The sequence below is a fragment of the Elaeis guineensis genome, chromosome 11 (assembly GCF_000442705.2).
Source record: "Elaeis guineensis isolate ETL-2024a chromosome 11, EG11, whole genome shotgun sequence".
NCBI lineage: Eukaryota > Viridiplantae > Streptophyta > Magnoliopsida > Arecales > Arecaceae > Elaeis > Elaeis guineensis.
Window position 1 is genome coordinate 93283703 of NC_026003.2, and position 21825 is coordinate 93305527.

General features: G+C 32.1%; 1 protein-coding gene and 1 pseudogene across 3 annotated transcripts in view; both read right to left on the minus strand.

The window, feature by feature from the left end:
• Window positions 1–8159, minus strand: part of LOC105061134 (kinesin-like protein KIN-UA) — a 49517-nt gene extending 41358 nt beyond the window's left edge. For 2 of the 3 annotated variants that reach the window (XM_029260721.2, XM_029260720.2), the window contains exons 1-3: window positions 7726–8159; window positions 347–447; window positions 54–176 (exon numbers count right to left, since the gene is read on the minus strand). In XM_029260721.2, coding sequence (XP_029116554.1) covers window positions 54–176; window positions 347–447; window positions 7726–7888 — 387 coding nt within the window. In that variant the 5' untranslated portion in view covers window positions 7889–8159. The remainder of the gene's footprint in view (window positions 1–53; window positions 177–346; window positions 448–7725) is intronic. The other variant, XM_010945099.4, reaches the window with a different exon arrangement.
• A 3408-nt stretch (window positions 8160–11567) lies between these two features.
• Window positions 11568–21220, minus strand: LOC105061144 (putative ripening-related protein 1; annotated as a pseudogene).
• Window positions 21221–21825: the final 605 nt, after the last annotated feature.

The window sequence follows — 21825 nt, forward strand, 5'->3', positions numbered from 1 at the left end:
TGTATGTGTTGTATGTTGCAAAGAGAAGTATTTTGATAGATTCCATCACTTACTTCCACTACAGGTTTTGCAACAGCTTCGTAAACACGCCTTTGAGAAGCACTTTCCGTGAAAACCTCATCAAATTTATAGGACTCCGAACTCCAATTATTTTTTCTCAACTTCAGCCTGTTCAGCTGCAAGTAACCAATTCAAACAATCAATATAAAATACAATCAATTCAGCTATTTGAGTTGTATCAGAAGAATGACTAAATATTTGTAATCAAGGATATCAACTTCCTTATTTGTTTAAAACATAAAAGCTGCAAAATTTTCAAGAATATAATTGGCTGGAAAGTGAAAACCTCAGGCTGCAATTCGACACAATCAGTGAAGTCTGCATCAAAAGGAAAATCCTCAGCATTCTTAGGTCGAAGTCTAACAGCCACCCGCACTCTTCCACTATCTGAGTTTGGAATAGCAGATTATCAGCTTTCTGGATCAAATAAGGGATAAAAAAGAGGTCGCCAGGAAAAGCAAGGTGCTAATAGATATTGATAGTATGTGCATCTGAGCAAAAAGTTGTCTAATGTACTTTTGCTAGGCAGATGAGTATTTCTCATGGTCAACTAACAACAGAACTCAAATATCTGAACATACAGACATAGATAAACTGACTGCTTTTACATTGCTAGGTTTGACAAGTATGATTATTCCCTCTTTTAAAATTCATGGAGGGCTTCTACATTGATGATTCATGGTGATCAGAATGTAAGTCATCTGAAATGCCAAAAACCTAAAAAGCATTTATTATTGGGGGTTATGCATCAAAAAAATGCTAAAAATACAAACATCAACCAACAAGACAGTGGTGTGATCCATAGTCAGAAGGTATGCAAGCACATGTTTTAAGATGTGCAGATCATGTAAAAGAGTGTAGATTATTTGATTGGATGGCCTAACTACCCTAAGCAATAAGAACAATACTATTAGGACTCATTTGGTTCATGGGAAATGGAGGGAGAAAAAGACAATTCTTGGGAAGTGGAGAGGAGTCCTCTTCTTTGGTTGGAGTTTTCAGAGGAAAGAGAATGAAAAAAATTCTTCCCATAGGAAGGCACTTTCCACATTTCGGACTCGTTTGGTTCATGAGAAGAATTTTTCTTCCCAAGAATCAACTTCTGAAGAAGTAACTTCCTGAAAAGTTACTTCCTGAGAATATGATTTTGATATGTTTGGTTGATCATGAGAAAATAGTTATTACAAAGTGGCTTATGTTTGATTGAGAATCCACTTTCCTAGAAAAACTATATAAAATAACTATTATACCCTTAATAAATATAAGATCATATATTTTTGCTCACAAACTTTATATAAATAATTATATTATATTATATTAATATAAATATAACAATATTATATTATCATGTAATATTAAATTATAATAATTTATTATATTAATATAATACTAATATATATGTATTAATATTATATTAATATTTTGATATAACAAATTTATTATTATAGATATAAATATAATATTATATTTATATAATTTTAATATATTAATGTAAATATTATATTAATATTAATAAAAATATTATATTAGTATAAATATCAAAATAATATTAATATATTATAGATATTATATTATATATTAAAATAAATATTATATTATATTAATATTAATATTAAGATAATATTAATATTATATTATATTGATTTTGTAAGGAGAAAAAAATAGAGGTCTTGGCATGTATCACTTTTCAGTATTTCATCTTAATCATTCGTTAATATTTTGCAAAATTTCAGCCATAGATCTTAAAAAAATATTTTTAAAAAGAAAAAAGAGCCATTAGTTTCCATTCTATGGGAAGTCCCAAAACCCATCTCTCCCATGGATTTTCACTTCCCATGAAATATGAAAAGTGTCTTTCTATCGAAAAAGCTTTTTTCATTTTCTCTCCTTTTAAAACTCCAACCAAACAAAAGAACTCTTCTTCACTTCCCAAGAATTGCCACATCCCCCCTCCACTTCCCACGAACCAAATGAATCCTTCATGGGAAGTGGAAACCCATGGAAAAGATGGGTTTTGGGACCTCCCAGGAGATGGAAATTTATGGCTTTTTTTCTTCCAATAATATCCTTTTAAGATCCATGGCTAAAATTCTGCAAAATATCAGTGAATGGTTAAGATAAAATACTAAATAATGATATATGCTAAGATCTCCATTTTCTCCTCCTTATAAATTTAATATAATATTATATAAATACCATCCCAATATTTATATTAATATAATATAATGTTTATATTAATGTTAATATTATAGTATTTATAATATATTAATATTATTTTAATATTTATATTAAAATAATATTTTATTAATCATAATATAAGATTTATATCAATATAATATTAATACATATATATTAGTATTATATTAATATAATAAATTATTATGATCTAAGTTATATTATCATATAATAATATTACATTTGTATTAATATAAATATGATATTATTATTTATACAAAGTTTGAAAGCACAAAGGTATGGTTTTATATCTATTAAGAGTATAATAGGTATTTTATACAATTTTTTTAAGAAAGTGGATGCTCAATCAAACATAAGCCATTTTTCCATGGTCAACTAAACATGTCAAAATCATATTCTCAGGAAGTAACTTTCCATAAAGTTATTTCCTAAGAAGTTGATTCCTAAAAAGAAAAATTCATCCTGCGAACCAAATGAGTCCTTAGTTATACCCTGAGAATCTTGGAGTCAGAAGTATATATATACATCTGTATGTAGATAAACAAGTTCCTGCATATACTTTATAATAGTACATAAATATGCAAGGAGATCTAGGTTGAGGATACACTTAGTTAATCATGATGTACAATATCTTAAATGACTTATGTTTAAAAAAAAATCAAGTTTTTTTAGTTATATATAACTCATCCATTAAGTGGATCATAAATGATCAAATTCATTGAACTTCAATCCAAATATGATTTAAGGCGTATATACTAAGATGGAGAGATTGAGCCTTGGCGCAATGGTTAGTTTGCTTCATTATAAGCTGGGTATCATGGGTTTGGAACATAGCAACAGCCTCTTTGCAAGCAGGGTTAAGGCTGCATGCATCCACCCCTTCCCAGAACCCATAGTGGTTGGAGCCTCATGCACTATGATGCCCTTTATAATAAGATAGATAGAATAGACTCTTGATTTATATGGCCAGCCTAACATATTTGGCACCTAACTCTGGTGGTAACATCCCTTTTATGTCTGCTTCATGTATCGAAAGCAAACCTCCAAAATATCTATAAGGTACTTAAGCTAGATGTTGTAAATCATAACATATCAAGCACTAGAATCTGATCTCATCATATATAACTATACTAGCAATACACTCACAAAAAAGAAAAATATACTAGCAACTAAAATAACATAGATCATATCTATTTTAGGGGGTAAAAATCGTTTTGAATTAACCATAACAATATACTGTAATTTATCAATCAATTAGTATGATAGAAGAGAATTTGTAGCAACATAAACCATTATATCTGATAAAATTTAGATATAAGCTTGAAGTGTTCTTTTGGTGCATTGTAGCTCCCATAATACTTCATTTTGTTGTTTTCTACTTCAAGTTGTTGGTGTGGTGCATCGCAAGCCTTTTTGCAAAGGTTTATAAGTAACAAGAGTGCAACCAAAAAGATCTAGCGTATATATTCCATTTAAAATATTAACATGTAACCTAAAGATTTTTAAACATGTCTATGCATCTTTCTAAGGACATATCAGATAGTGTAGGGTTGGAACAAAGAGATTTTCATAGTTTGCCAAGTCCTATACAAGGTTGAATAATTTTATAGGTCAATGCAGCATTAACTAATCTATCGGTAGTTACGCAGTAAACTTGCTTGAAGGTCAACAAAAGCTCCACAAGGCTAGCCAGGTTGAAGACATGCTTCCTCTCCATAGGGGCAACAAGCACAAATATAAATATTAAAGAGTGAACTAAACATTAAAGCTTTAAGCTGATAGAGTAAACTCGTTTTAGCCAATGGTATGTGCAAATATGAGCAATACAAATAAAATAAGGTAGATCTGCACCAAACATAAGGTAGATCTGCACCAAAACTTGTCCATGAAAGAAAACAACTGAAATATAGAGGGGATTATTATGTACTTGAATATTATATGTCATGATAAATAGGAAAGAAGACCGAGCATTGCATTGTTACACTAGCTCCTCAACAACTGGACAATAAATGATATCGTTCTTACAACTTTCTGAGAATTTATTTGAGTCACCAAAAAACAAGAAGAAAAATCCAGGGAGAGAAGTTGATTAGCACAGTCACTCACCCAAACTAAGGAGATCGAGTACAAAGTAACATGCATTGCCATATGGAAACTCATGCGTCTAAGAGAAATTTGCCATTAAAGGTGCCCATCAAGTGTCAAGTTGTTAGATCAGTACCTTTGTTGGCAAACCTCATAGTAAAATACAGATAAGCGACAGTTGCTGGCAAGGTTGTCAAAATAGGGAATACTAAAGGGGGGATTCATTATGAGAAGGATCCAAATATGTGGTCAAGTTTTAACATTGTTGCTGAGCAGTTCATATTTTCAGTAGGATAGTGCCTCTTTACCTTATCTGACCACTCTCATTGATCAGGTCCATCTTCCCCTGGAGGTAGGGCTTCAAATTCATTCTTTCCTTAGTGTCACTTATACCATGATCTTCCAAAGGTACCAAACAGAAAAACTTGAGTTTGATCAGGTCTGCTAATCTATGTTTGTTGCCATTTAATTGTAATTTTTGTAATATTCGGTAATTACCTTCTTTAGCTCTCAGATAGGACTCATCCATGGTTATATCAGGCATTTTCTCAGCTCAGGCATCAGGAATTCTCTTTCATGGATTTTGTTATCCATGTCTGCTTCTGCCACAGTATTTTATTTCTAATGTCCCTCCTGATGTTGGCTTTTTTATTCATATTTAATGATTCTACTATGAATTTACATATATAAAATTGGTGGTGTTACTCTACCCCACTTTTACCCCATTAATTATTTGTGTATTGGTTTATATTTGCACTTACCTTTTGCTTCAAATGCTCCAACACTAAAATTCAGATTGCTAGCGTAAGCAACTATAAAATGGTTGACAGTAATAAACTTATGCATCCATCTCATGAAACAAAATGTACAAGGCCGTTTTAATGACCTGCATCCAATGTTTAACTATGGTAGTGAACAAGACCATCAGATAATGCTGTCCTCCATGTAGAAAAAATTCTATATGCGCACCAGATCTAATTTCAATGTTGCCCCCGGAACAGCTTTCATTCAAAGCATATGGCTCTGGACTAGTGCATGCCCATGCATGCTAGTATATGTCTGGCTTAGAATGGCACATGCTATGCACCCATGCTGCACCATGCCGTGCTAGGCCAGTGCAGTACTAGCAAATAACATGAACATCTTGTATCCGTCAACCCATGAATGTCATCATGCATAGAATTTGCTTTTTTTCTTAGGCAGGATGCTGCATCCATGAGCAAAACTGATGTTTTGTCAAGGATAATGGGAACGACAGATCAAGTACTCACTTCGAAATTTCAATGCAAGCATCTCATGAATAGCCTCCTCCCAACCTTTAATGGGCTTTGCTTGTTCTCTGCCTCTAGGTCTGACTCCAGGTGGCATTAGATCAATCTGTGAAATTCCTCCTATAACTTGACCTAGGCAGAGCCCTATCTTCAGCCACAGGTTTCCAAATTGGGCAAAATGACAAACATTGAATGGTATAGCTCCATTGTTCCTTCAACTTCATCACTTGAGCATATTCCATGTGTTTCCCTTTAGTAATCTTGGTTCTTTATATGTTTAATTTCATCTTTCATGAACAATGAACATAATTCTTGAACACGGAGGCCAATCTTCTTTTGACCTGATTTAACTAAATTTATTCTGATTCTATCCTACTTTTTTAATTGCCAGTCCTAGTTTTTAAGTATCTCTTCTTGATTCTCATGAAAAGGACTTTTTCTATAAGGTCATATATAATTTAAAGAAGTTGTAACTTGAGGAAGTTGTATTTGCAACCAATCATTTTCATGTGGTAGATCTTTCTAGTTCTTTTTATTTGCATTTGTCTCTAAGGGGGCCATTAGTTTTGAGAGAACCACATTTCCTCACTAGTCTTTAGATGTTCATCAAGTTGTCCAACTTGCATGGCCTAACTTGTTATCGTTGTCCGTCCTTATCAGCTGCTTGCGAGATCCTTTTCATTTTGGTCCCCACTTTGGTGCGGGTGTCCCTTTTCTGAACTTCTGTTTTCCTATAAATAAATTTGAGCATTACTATTTCAGAGAAAATGGTCTTTCTAAGATTCATGTCCGTCATGAATTTGTTCTATAGTCGGTCTATACATTTCTTGGGCTAAAAATGAACACCTCAGGCTCAGTTCAATCAGGCTCATTCAATAGGAAACAGCCAAGCTTAAACATCATTTAAAGCTTAACTCATAGGCTAGTCATGCCTAAACATTGTGGGCTTGCAAAATGAGTAGAAGCTTGGGCTTGGACTGTTAACAAGCTCATTCGAGCTTGTTCAAGTAACAAAAGACCCAGCTTGAACAGCCATTGTCCAGATTGGCTCAAGGATGACTCAAGCTCAAGTAACCCTTTCATATAATGAGCCAATTCTGAGCAGCTTAGTGCTCGGTCGGCTCAGTTTGTTTGCAAATCTACACATACCATACTTCCATCCTGACTCAACTCCCCATTTTTCAGGATTTCTTTGCCTAATGCATCATCCCTTTACTTGCTGCCTACAGTGCTGTGGCTATGATCCACGCTTTTCAGTGACTATATATCTTCCATAATCATGCTTCATTCAAATCATTCGACGGTTTTTTTTCATATTCTCAGTGTCAAAAATCTTACTTATGTTTTGGTTGATTGATGCTTTGACTTTTTTATTGCATGATCGAGCAATAACTTGCTGCTTGAGTGATGTTAATACCTTAGATCTCTTCATGGATTGTGTTGTCGTTAGAACCTCACAGCACATAAGAACACTCTATCCATGTTCTCTTAAGCACCTGTTTTCATGCTTTGTATTATTCTTATCTCTATTCTTTTTCCTTCTCTTCCTCTTCTTAAACCCCTACCTTTTTGACTTTTCTCTTTACTTCTCTGCACTCTTCTGTTTTTTTTTTCCTTTCTTTCCTTCTTCTTCCTTTTCTTCCTCCTTTCCAGAACTTATGCTTTCTCCTATTCACGGCCTTAGACGTCTTAAAGCTGCCAAGGAATCAGCAAAGCTCACCACAAATTGACCCACTTGCGGCTTCTACAACTATCTAAACCTTCTTCTGCCCACACCGTTGGTCAGGGATAGCTCCTAAACTCCTGTTCTTCCTCAGAATTTATAGCGCCCCACATAGAACATCAAATTAGAACCACAACATACAAAGAAAAAAAATTTATGAACGATCCCGTACTCAGAGACCCTCCCCAACCCCCGGCGATGCCACGATTCCATCTTGGCCGAAGATTCTTCGCAGGTTACCTCTACTACCTCAAAAAAGTCAACTTTGTCCACAAGCATGAGGCGGATAGGACCATCAAAGTTAACCAAAAAAAAAAAAAAACTTGAAAAGGCAAAGAAAATAATGTCCAGAAAGCATTTGAAAGTAAGAGAGAGATTCCGAGAGAGAACCAGCATTCTCATCATCAATGGACGCTCGGAGGCTCCCGGCAGCGACAGAACGCTTGGACGAGGCGGGTTTGGTGCGGACCGAGGCGTTCGCGACGCTGCCCCTGGCCGTGGGGATCTGCCGCTCGGAACGCAGCGACGCCCGATGGTAGTTGGTGGAGGCCATCGGTCAGAACCCTAGAAGGGGGCGGAGAGGGATCTAGCCTTCTCGAATTCGTTGATTTGGGGACTGGAGGGGAGATTGAGATGGTACTGCGAAGGTCGAGGGAGGGCTTTGTCTCTAAATCTAATTGGCATTTCAATGCCGGTCGGGGAGTTGAGGCCGGCACGATCAGCAGCGTCGTCCCACCACTCGGTTGAGTTATTTATTCTGCTGATGCAAAATTCTGGGACGGGACGCGTTCCCGCTTGCCGGCTACGGAAGGCCACTCGGGCGGCAAGAGAGAGAGGAGGGTGCATTTAAAAAAATTGGAGAGATCTGGAACGTTTATTTGGTACAACCCCATTTGATCCCAGTTTGGGAATTTTGTAAAGAGCATGGAGGCACAAAAGTCGAGTCCATTATCCAAATAATATTAAAAAAATTATTTATCAAATTAATATTTTTTTAATTTATTTATCAAATTAATATAAATTTATAAAATATTATTTAAAATTATATTTTTTTGATAAAAAATATCATTTCAAATGACGTTTTATAGTATCCACGTCACTACTTTCCATCCCATGTAGACCATCAAAAAAAATAAAAATAAAATCATCATTTGAAATGATATTTTCGAAAGTCCTATTTCAAATAACGTTTTTAAAAAAAAAATTTTAAAAAAATCACTATTTCAAATTACGTTTTCAAAAAAAAAATTAAAAAAAATTATCATTTATAATAATATTTTAAATAAAATAAAATAAAATAAATTTTAATTATAAAAAAATAAAATAAATTTTAATTTTAAATAATATTTTCAAAGCCTTCGATGGTCCTCTCCAAAAAATAATAATAATATGTTAGATAATTTAATTATATCTCTTGAAATACTCAAAAATAAACTAAATCAGATAAATTGATGGAAAACCAACAAGATTCAAACTGATTTTTCAGCAAATGAGATGAATCGGACTACACTGATACATCACGGTATGATACGGACACCAACCACTATGTACGGTGCAGTATAGATCGATACAGATCGGTAAGGCATCGATACGATATGGTGCAGGCACCAACTGCTCGGTGGGTATAGTTTGGACTGGTATAGATCGGTACGGCACCGGTACTGATCGGTATGGAGATGATACAAATTAATTTTTTATTTATTATTTTTTTTTTTTTTTTAAGAGATCAATTAAAAGGTTTTGAAAACATTATTTAAAATTAAAATTTATTTTATTTTTTTATAATTAAAATTTATTTAAAATTAAAATTTATTTAAAATTAAATTAAATTTTATTTTATTTTATTTAAAATATTATTACAAATGATGATTTTTTATTTTTTATTTTTTTAAAAATATTATTTTAAATAATATTTTTTTATTTTTTTTGAAAACATCATTTCAAATGATATTTTTGAAAACGTCATTTCAAATGATGATTTTATTTTATTTATTTTATTTTTTTAATCCACGTGAGATGGAGGAGTGATGATGTGAACACTATAAAACGTCATTTGATATTTTTCATCAAAAAAATATCATTTTAAATAATATTTTATAAATTTATATTAATTTAATAAATAAATTAAAAAAATATTAATTTAATAAATATTTTTTTTAATATTATTTAAATAATAAAATCCACAAAGGTCATCATGTCTTTGGGTACGGTGACTTGGATTTGGGACATCAACAAAAAAAAAAACATCCCACTCAGCCTGCCATAACTGAGCTACCATCATTTTAAAAGACTTTTGCTATAGTATTTCAATGGATAGAAACATTTATTTTCTTTAAAAAAAAAAAAACTCACCATCCCAATCAAAAAGAATATTTAATATGCTCTATGGGCAGCTACCTATAGCCAATTGCACGGTGACCGATGCATGTAATTATTTCAAAATCCAAGACTATTCTGTAGTGGAAGGCAAGGATCGGTGCAGCAAAACTTCTGGGCTTTAGGAGCCGCTTCTTTCTTTCTTTCTTTCTTTTTTTTAAGATGAAGTAGTCACACCGATCACTCATTGGTGTTCTCCAACCCTCCCCTCCGATCAATTCTCCCTCCTTCATCCCAATGCACCCTCTCCAGCGACTGGTGAAGCCTTATGAGGGTGCTTGCATCCTTTCAACCTATTTACCGCACTAGCCGCATACTTTACTAATTAAAATCGATTGCTTGTTAGTAAATCAGTGCCATCCATCTTAGATTAGACAATCAAGAGAAATCCAATGGTGAAAAGACAAAAACACCCTTTAAAGTATTGCAACAAACCCCAAATGTTTAACCCACACACACACTCTCTCTACTGTGAGGGTAAATGTGTAACTTGATATCATTTTTACCATTATATTCTTATAGCTAAAGCTCCTCTTAACCACCTAAACACATAATTACATGTAATTTCTATAGCTACAGATAATTTATATGCACTATTTGATAGACTACTAATTAAAAATCTCAAATTTGGTAAAATATCATATTGATATAGAGCAGCCCTTGCAAATGGTTTTATTGGATAGCACATTATATCTATCATATAGCATGACTTTTGTCAATTCTTTCAAGAACAAAAATAATATAGGGCAGATACTAGAGAAAAAATTATGGGATAGATTTTATAGTTTGCCACATTTCTCTTAACATCTTAAAAAATAAACCTAAAAGTCGAAAAAAGAATTCTACTAATGAAGTCGTTGGTCTCGTGATTAATAAAAAATATGCCATATTAATAAAAAATCTTTCTTCTTTATTTTTAGCATATATTTTTTATTGGTATATACTACATGGCCATATGATACATAATAAAAAAAATTAATCATCAAATAAGCTAAATATACATCTCCAAATAAATTGATACATAGATTTTAAGATATGAAATTCACCAATATATAGTATAGGATCAGGAGATGCATCCTTAACACATTAGAACTTAGTTCCAAGCAATGCAATACATACCTCAGGCAAATTGATACATAATTTTTGAAATATTATATTCATTAGTACACATTGTATGGGTTGTTGATATACACTCAACAATTTTTTTATACATACTTCAAACTTATTTGATAGATACCTAGTAGTGATTTAATATATATCTCCGACAAAAATATATTCTAAAACTTGTATATCAATTTATCTAGAGGTGTATATTAGATCATTATTAGATATGTACCAAAAAAACTTACAATATGTATCAAAAAGCCAATAAGTGTATATCACTATACCATATAGTGTGTACTAGTGAACATAATATTTTGAAAACTATGTATCAATTTACTTCGAGATATATATTGGATTTCTAAAGTGATCAATTTTCTAAGTCTGTATCACTTGGCCGTCTACTGTATATTGGTTAATTTCATGCTCTAAAAATTATGTATCAATTTATCTAAAGGTATATATTAGATCACTATTAGATATGTATCAAAAAAATTTGTAGTCTATATCAAATTAATAGAAAGAAAAAATGCATCTTTACCCAATAATAGCACTCTTTTTGAAAAGGAACCCACATAAAAGCACATGATGTCTAAGTTCAATAGAGATCTAACACATCATACATCATGAGATAAATCCTAGCTTAATAGAAAGAGAAATCTATATATCATTGCTATTTAAACTTTTAACAGAGGACTAGTAGTAAAGTAGTAATAGTAGTTCTTCACTACAAAGGCTGTGTGTCCTAACTTTTATCACTCATCAAACCATGTGATGTCATAGTCTCCAATTTGTGACTCAGGGATCTCTAGTGCCTTCCACACTACTGGAGAAGCATCAACAATGTTGTTAAGACAAGGTGGTTGGAAGTCATGCTCAGCATCACAACCATGAACAGAGTCACACTCATATCAACTACTTGGCCAGGACAGACTTTCCCTTCGTATTGATCTTGATGTTCTTCAGACAACAGCTCCCTTCATTATATATACCTACCAGTAGAAACTACCACTATCTCATCATCGCTACGGTGCTTGTTATCACATTTGGATGGGCCTCCACCATCACCACCTTTAGCAAAACTATTGATGGTCATAGTTGCATGTGTATTGCCTGGGATTGAGGAGAGCAATGGTATTGAGGCTACTTCTTCCTAGCCTCACAACAGTCAGAGTCATTCTTGGTGTTGCAATTGCTAGCTTTGCCTCACAAGTATCCGTCAGCATGGCAAGCTGTGATCAATCAGTGTGAGGTTGCGAGAGAAAGGCTAGAGAGTACCCACACCTATATTATGGCAATAGCTGATAGATGGGATTTGACCATCTTGCTCTCTACTTGATGGGAATAGTTTGGAAGAACTCGATCTTGTTATATTATGCTTCTGGAGTTCAAAATCGATAGGTATTTGTAGTTTGGTCATCGTGAAGTTATGAAAGGAATGACACTGTATGCGATGATGGGCTGTTTGCAATTGCACCCACATGGCCCTTCATCTTGATTATCTCCATTTTGTAACCCAAAATAATAATAATAATAATAATAATAATAATAATAATAATAATAACAACAAAGCAAAGAAAGGTTGTCTTTGCTCTAGCACCCACACAGCCATTTGCCCTATTTGTTATACCATATTGATTAAATAAAATTCCACTCTTATGTGGTGGCTTTGGACAAAAGCCAACCCTTTTAATGCTTGGTATTTTCTTTTGTTTTGTGTTGGGTACTTTCCTAATTGAGTTCATAACCTACACCTCATCTACTATAGTAAATTTATCTACTCATTTCATTCTTTCTGTTTAAGCCAAAATATCAGAAGTATTATGTGAAGGCATTTTCGATGGTTTGGTGCCTTTCTCATGGAGTAGGTTTGTATCTGTAGGATTCTGAATTATCGTAAATCTCCTAAAATACTCCATAAAAAAAATCCCCTAAAACATTGGATGGAGCCATAGATGAGCTTAGCTATAATAACTTGGTTAATGGAACTACTTGATGGAAAGAAAAGATGTAGTAGAGCTTGGGAAAGCTAAATTTCTAGGTATGGTAGGCTTATTACTTAATTGCATTCCCATACATAAATTTTTAGATTTTTGCAATAGAAATTTTTTAAATTATTTATAAAAATAGGGAAGATATTGATCCAGTAAGAGAGGGCATTTTTCAAATTTTACTCTTAGTAGGTTAGCAGCCATCTAAAAATAGATTACGAAGTTCCCTTCTTTTACTAATTTCTTAAAAAAATTATTTTAATATTTTATGTTTTGACTTGCTGAATCAAATCAAAACAAAGTGTGGCAAGTCAATTCTAAAGCTCGCCTAGCCCAACCTTTTTTTTAACATTTTTTAAAAAATAAATAAATAAATAAATAAATATATATATATATATATATATATATATATATATATATATATATATATATTCCATCCTCCTCCCTCCATTTTTCTTGTAAACTAAAACCATATTCATCCGTCTCATCTCATTCTCCATCCATCTCTCTACCACCACCACCCAATCCACCTCTCCACATTCTCCTCTCTATCTACATCCATGCTAATTTATCTTTTCTTATACTTGCTCCGGGTTTGGCAAGATGAGATTGTAAAGCGACTCTATGCAGCTTGAGCGAAGGCAGCTGATCGATGTTAGAACTATGCTCTCAGCACCATAGTAGAGTGGGAGGAGGCCAACAGCCTATTGATAAGGAGCGTTGAGGGGAAGATGAGTAGTCGCTCCATAGCCAAGAAGTGGGTGTTGATAGCATCCCTGCAATCGATGAATGGACAGGAGAAAAGAGAAGAGGAGTGAGAGGGAGAAGATGATGACCTTCAAGATGATTGATATGAGTGAGAGAGCTCATTAGCAACTTTCTCCTGCATCAGGCTGAAGGGGGGGAGCTAGTTCAAAAATAAAAAATTTTAAACTTTAAATTATTTACCTAACCTACCAACCATTTTGATTTCAAATCATCCATGCGGTTCAACTTATTTACCCACTACCTACTCACTTCATCAATTAATACCGATTGCTTATGGATAAATTAATGCCATCTACTATGAATGAGACGACCAAAGAAAATCTAACGATGAAAGGATAAAAATGCCCTTTGGAGTACCACAACAAACCTCAAATTTTCAATCCCAATCTCTCATTCTCTCTTTGCTATGTTGGTAAATATGTAACTTGATATCACTTGCACCTTTATCTCACTCCTATTTGTTGGGATAACTAGCTAATTTTATGGAGTTTTTAAAAATTAAAATCTAATAATTGATGCCATCAACGTGCTGATAGTTGTCCACGAAATTGTGGAAGTCAGCATCTTCTTATAGCTGAAACTCCTCTTAACCTCTTAACAAGTTAAACATATAAATACAAATAATTTTATAGTTATAGATAATTTATGTGCACTATTTGATAGGATAGTAACTAAAAATCTCAAACTTGATAAAATATCATATTGTTGCAAGGCAGCTCTTCCACATTAAATTGGTCAATAGTGCTATATTTGTTAGAGAGCCTCTTATATCTATCATATGGCATTACTACTGTCAATTCTTTCAATGTATGTGGGATACGATTTCTGCAAATCAACAAAAGAATATATCATCTCTTGCACACATTCACTTTTTTTGCGAGGACAAGTATGATATATTGTTTATTTTTTGATTGGATTTTCACTTGTTTTAATTTTGTTTTGATTTTTTAGCGTGTTGTGATTTCTAATTATCTGTCCTCTTACATAAGTAATTACTAATAGAGTCAAGGTGCTTATGATCGCATTGTTGATGTTCATATCTATTTGTAAGCCATCCAACGTTCGATTACAAAAGTTTCCACTAACAACACAATATCTATTAGTGGGTTTTTGGTCTTTAAATGTTGATTAATTATTTATTTAATACATGTAGTGCTTGATTATAGGGAATGGTTGACTTCTTTTGTGATCTTGAAATGCTAAATCAAGGGATAAAAATGCTATATCTTTTGTAATTAGATATAGTTGTTCTTTTTCTAGCAACTTCAAAAGGAATTCCCAGCCAAGTAAGGTTCCCCTAATCTTTTTTTTATCCAGTATCATTATGCTACTAATGTTTTTATCGTCTGTCAATATATAATTGCTTAAAACATGTCTTGTTCTTTGAATTTTAGCTTGTGTTCTATTTTGTTTCAACTACTAGTTGAAACATTATCATGATAAATTTTAATTTCACACAGATCTTTGTTCCTTCGATCATTTTACTAATCAATATCTAACCGTAATTATATTGTTGCTTGTTGTATGTTCTCTATTAATGTTAGCAAGTTCAAGGGTCATGTAAATCTAGTATTTAACATATTGTGGAGATCAAAGAGTCATCTTAACTAAACCGAGAGTCATATGGAGATTTAAGGATTACTTTTACATTCACGAGAGATTGCCTAAGAGTTATCTTTGTATCTATAAATAGGTATACTAGAACCTTTGACAAGACAAGCCATTAAATGCCTTTTGTAACACTCTACTATTCATGAATGAAAATCCCTTATGCGTCCCATTAAAAAGTCCTTTGGCTTGCATTTGATTACCTATATTTCTTCTTGCATCCAACAAAATTGGTGTCAGAGCAAGATTCTATCTTGTTACTAGTTTCTATCACTCTACCTCATATCATCTACCTAAATCCTACTTCTCCATTTAATTCTACCATGGCAATAAGTTCTAATGCAAGTACAAATTATAGTACCTTTAACTATATACAAAGTCTAGTGTTAGTCTTTGACAGTGAGAGCTATAAGTTTTAGAGCATTCAAATGAGGACCTCTTCATCTCACAAGATTTGTGGGACTTAATCGAAGGTGGTTATAAAAAACCAATAAATCAAAAGACATTTACAGCATGGACTCAAGCAAAATAAAGAGAATATGAAGAGAAAAAAAAAAGATGCAAGAGCTTTATTTCTTATTTAGCAAGGGATAAACAAAGTTATCTTTCCTAGAATTATGGGTGTAAATAAATCTTAAAGATGCATGAAAATTCTAAAAAATAAGTTTCAAGGCTCTGAGAAAGTTGTCTTTATCCAGCTTCAATCCTTATGGAGAGATTTTGATAATTTAGCAATGACAGATCATAAAAAAATCAAGGATTTCTTTTCTAGAGTTATTAAAATTATTAATCAAATTAGAAGCTATGATGATACTATTCAAGATAAGAAGATTGTTAAAAAAATCTTAAGCTTGCCTACTAAATTTAATTATATTATTGGTATAATTCAAGAATCAAAAGATTTATTTATTTTTACCTTGCATGAACTAATAGGATCACTTGATGTAAGTGAATAAAAAATGAACAAGTTTTTAGTTCAATCATTAGAGTAAGTATTTCAACTAAAGTTTATTGTTGGAGAAAAGAAACCTTCAAGTATGGAGCAAGAAGGAAAAAAAGAGGCACATCTCAAAAAAAAAAAAGATCAAGAAAAATGAGAGCAGTCTTTTATGGAAGTCTAAGGCAAAAGAAAATGTAGATGGGTTCAATTTAATCAAAAAAATAGAAATACCATTTCTTAATACTTTATTTGTAAAAAAAATCTAGATATGAATCTAAATCTTGCCATTATGATGCAGAAAATATAAAATTCTAAATTATTGTAAAAGAGATTGTTGGTTCAAAGATAGTGAAGAAAAGAATGAATTAAGTTTTTCTAAAAAGAATGATAGTGAATAACTATTTCATTCTTGCATGAATTTGCAACAAAAATCATAACATATTTGATATTTGGATAATGGATGTAGCAATCGTATGATAAAAAATTGAAAGTTCTTCGTCCAGCTAAATCAAAAGACTTCCTCTCAACTCAAGCTTGGAGATGGATAATTATAGCATGTTGAAGATAGAGAGGTCATATCAAGCTACACAAAAAGAAGATATGAAAAGACTTGTCCATGATGTTTTATATATGCTTGGATTAGCTTAAAATTTATTAAGTATTTGACAATTGCTGCAAAATGGATACATGGTGATCTTTAATAATAATAAATGCAAAATTCTAGATAAAAATAAGAAAACTCTTGTGGCAAAAGTCAAGATGAACCAAAACAAAGATTTTGCTCTGAATATACCAATCAAGAAAAATCTTGCTTCAAAAAATGAAAGATTGATGAGTCATATTAATAGCACTTGCGATATGGTCACTTAAATTACAAAGGGCTCAACTTGTTAAAAGAAAAGAATATGATTCTTGGGTTTCTACCAATTGATAAAAGAGAGTAAATTTGTGAGGGCTACATTTATGGTAAATTACATTGGCTTCCTTTTCCAAAAGATAGCATGGAGAGCATAGGATCCTCTTGAGCTTGTGCATGCAGACATGTGTGGTCCTACAAAGATTCCTTTTAATCAAAAATGATATTTTCTTCTCTTTATTGATGATTATAGTAGGATGATATAGATTTATCTTTTTGAGCAAAAATTAGAAGCATTCTTTATTATCCTCCAATTCAATGCTTATATTGAACGGAAGAGTCAAAATTAAATAAATACTCTAAGAATAGATTGAAGAGACGAATTCATCTCTACACCAGTTATTAACTATTATAAGGAGAAAGATATCAAGAGGCATCTCAGAGTACATCATGCATTGAAGCAAAATGGAGTAGCAAAGCATAAAAATCAAAAAATAGTGGAGATGGCTCGAAGCATGTTGAAGGAAAAGGGATTGCCAAATAAATTCTAGATAGAAGTTGTCAATACAACTATTTTTATTTTTAATTGGTCTCCTATAAAGGCAGTATAAAATAAAATGCCTTATGAAGCCTGCTATGGGCAAAAGCCTTAGATAAAAAATTTAAAAATTTTTAGATGTATTGCTTATGCACTTATTTCTTCCCAAAATAGAGAAAAGTTTGATAAGAAAGGAGAAAAAAATATTTTCTTAGGACATCGTGAAGAATTTAAGGTCTATCACCTCCAAATAAAAATGAGCTTATTGTTTCTCAAGATGTTTTTTATGATGAGTTGGCAGTATAGAAGTGGAAGAAAATTTTTTCTCATGATTCGAGAATACTTGAGCTAAGAGAGCGAAGCCAAGAAGATTTACAACAATATGAAAGTCCAAAATCATCAAGATTAGGAACTTTAACCCAAGTCATCATTGCTTCTAATTCACCCCAAAGGAAGGTGTGCTCCTTAATTGATGTTTATGAATCTTGTCATGTTGCTTTCTTTATATGTGAACTACAGAATTTTCAAGAAGTAAGGATGATGTATGGCTTAAAGCAATGGATGCAAAGGTAGCTTCTATTGAAAAAAACCATAAATGAGAGCTTATAGACCTCCCTAAGAGAAAAGATGTCATTAAACTCAAATGAATCTACAAAATAAAATATAAAAAAGATGATTCCACCGAGATGCATAAAGCTTGCTTGGTTGTAAAAGGATATATTCAATGGCTAGGTTAGATTTCACTGAGATATTTGTACTAGTGATTCGTATGGAGACAATCAGGACCATTCTTATGTTAGCAGCTCAGATGAAATTGCTAGTCTACCAACTTGATGTAAAACTGATATTTTTAAAAGGAGAACTTGAAGAAGAAGTCTATATCAAATAGCCAAAAGATTATGTAATAAAAAAAAGAAAATAAAGTCTATCAACTTCAAAATGCACTATATGACTTAAAGCAAGCCCCTCATGCATGGAATAATTAGATTAATAAATATTTTCACCAAAATAGTTTTGTAAGAAGTCCAAGTGAGCCATCATTATATATCAAAAGAAAGAAAAATATATTAAAGACTGGTTGAAAAAGTTTCATATAATCCTATAATAACTCCAATGTCGAAGAGCGAAAAATCTCAGCTAGATGATGGTGCTTGAAAGGTTGATGCCATGACTTATAGAAGTCTAGTTAGCTTACTTATTTATCTAACAAATACAAAGCTTAATATTATTTTATTTTATTAGTCTCTTATTCAGGTTTATGAGTCAACCAAGCAAGTTTCATTATGCAGTAGCTTTGAGGATTTTTCGCTACTTATGATGCACTAAAAGGCTAGGCTTGATATATGAAAAGAAAGATTTTAACAATCTTATTGAATATTCAGATAATGATTTGGTGTGCAGGCTCTCTTGATGATCGCAAAAGCACTTTTGATCATATATTTTGTTTAGGAACAAAAATCAAATCTTAATCATCAAAGAAGTAAAAGATCATGACACTTTCATTTGCTGAGACTGAGTATATTTCAACAACCGACGCAGCATATGAAGTAGTTTAGCTTAAAAAAAAATTTATTGATTTACAACATATTGAACAAGATCCAATAATTTTTTGATGTGATAATATGTCTGTCATCCTCATAATAAAGAATCTAGTATTTCATAGTAGGGTAAAATACATCAACATCCTTTATCATTTTTATCCGAGACTTGATCGAGAAAGGAGATATGCAGCTGAAGTTTGTCAGTATCAATGATCAATGGACCGACATCTTCATCAAATTAGTTACAATTGAAAACTTCAGCAAATAAGAGATACAATGAGAATTATAAATTAAGAAGGGGCATTAGAAGTTAATTTGTAATTAAGTTTGTCATTAATATTAGCAAGTTCAAGAGTAATGTAACTTTAGTATTTAATACATTGTAGAGATCAAAAAGTCATCTTAAGTAAACTAAGAATCATATGGAAATTTAGGGGTTACTTGTATATTCATGAGAGATAGCCTAAGAGTCATCTTTGTATCTATAGATAGGTGGACTAAAACCTTTAGCAAGGCAAGCAATTGAAAGCCTCTTGTACTACTCTACTATTCATGGATGAAAATCTCTTAGACTTCTCATTAAAAAGTTTTTTTGTCTTGCATCTTATTACCCATATTTTTCTTACACTCAATAGAGAAAAGAGAGGGATAAGGAGAACAATGAAGGCATGGTGTCATACTCCCGATCCGAGATTGCAAGCCAGAAGTCGCAGCAACTACAATACACTCATAGGAAACTCTCTCTATAAGCATGCAAGGCATCTCATTACGATTCAATGCATCACAGTAGAATAAATTTTAAATAATTATTATTCAATTTTAATTCAAATAACTAAATCAAATATCTTATATCAAATAATTTTTTTAAAAAATAATATAAAAATAAATTTAAGTTCAATAAAGTTGATAGTGCCAAATCTCGCCTCTAAAAGCTCTCTCCCAAAATTAATGCCCACACTCATAATTAATTATTTGAATCTAAAAAAAATAAAGAGAGAGTTGATGAGCTCAGAAGCCCAGTAAGTAATGAATATCTCAACCAGATAGTTTAGATATAAAATATGATGTTCAAAAATAAATACCATAAATATAAGAATATATTTCATGCTAATCGATACAAATCAAAATTCTTTCAGATATTCATATACTTACATAAACATATATCTAATTCAAAATAGAATGCATATAACTCAATAGCCATAACTACGACCACACTTATCCTTATGGCAGGGCTCAGAGCAAAATGCCAACATATAACCCCCATTGATAGGGTCTCAAAATTAATACATAACCCCGATTGGCAGGATCCAGAAACCAATGTATAACCCCTATTCATAGGGTCTACTGATTACCAACATATAATCTTCATTAGAGGAGTCCATTGATATATAGTTAGGGTGAGAGCACAAATCCGATCTATTTCAAAGTACTTTTTTATCATAACATATCATAATTTTTATTGAATATATGCATATTCCTTAATAAATTAATAAATCATGATATTTCATAAATTATTTTTTTCTCAAATATAATTTCATAAATTATGCATAATTCAAAGAATGATATTTGCTTTCAAAATAATTATGAAATATCTCGAGAAGATAGTTCATTACCTACCTTTTGTAGAATACTGAATGAACAGATTGATTAACCTTTAAAAAATTCTTCAGAACTTATTATTTAAAATTATATTTTTATATTAATTCTAATTCAAAACTAAATCTAAAAAAATATCAAATAAAAATCGCACTTAAGATCAGATCAGAAATTTGGATGTTTTTTTTGGATCAAATTTCTAGAGTATAATCAAATTAATTATATAAGATGGACCTCTAATTTTACTAATATCAAGAAAAAGAGAGAAATAACAAATATGATCGAGAGAGAAAAATATTGAAGGGAGAGAAATAATCTAAAGAGAGAATCTTAGAAAGAGAAAGTGGAGAGAGAGTTGTACTTTTTAGAGAGAAAATTTTAGAGAGAGAAAGATCAAAGAGAAAAGAGAGAGAGGAACAAAGGTAGAAAATTTTTCTTCTTCTTTTTTTCCCAAGACAAAAGACCTGCCCGATCCTCTTTCTCTTCCTTTTCTTTTATGGAATAGGGGAGCTCTTGCTCCCTTGTTCCCGAACTAAAAGGGCCTCCCCTCCCTTCCCCAGTAATACTCATGGCTAAAAGAGGAAGGTCTGATGGTGACCGATGAGTCAGATCCGACGACTGGCAATGGGAAAAATGAGAAAATAGGAGGTTTGGGAAAAATAGCAATTTTCAAGAATTTTGGTTGAAAAATTCAAAAAAATTCAAGATTAAAAACCTATAAAGATTGAGGAAAGATAATAGAAGATATTTATCTAATTTTTGGATGGATTTGATCTGATTTTCAGCTACCAAATAGGATCAAAACTATCGATATTTCAAGAGGAAAATGGGGAAAAGGGCAGCTAATGATGGTGAAATTTGACGAGAAAAATCTTTACGTTTAAGATCTTTAAATAAACCTTTGTGAGAGAATTTATGTTTGATTTAAACTTGGATTTTTGGATGGTTTTGGTCTTCGATCGGAAGAGGAACTCCTTTGGGAGTTTCTCCACTTATTTCTCTAGTTCTTATCTTAGTTCTAGCACATGCAACACACATACTAGCTTATATCCTTTTTTTTGTATGTTGGGCTAAATTGGGACTAGGGTATTACATTCTTTCTCCTTAAAAAAAAATTTATTCACAAAATTTTTTCTTGCTCGAGTCCTCAAAATTCAAGATTATTCTTATTGTTG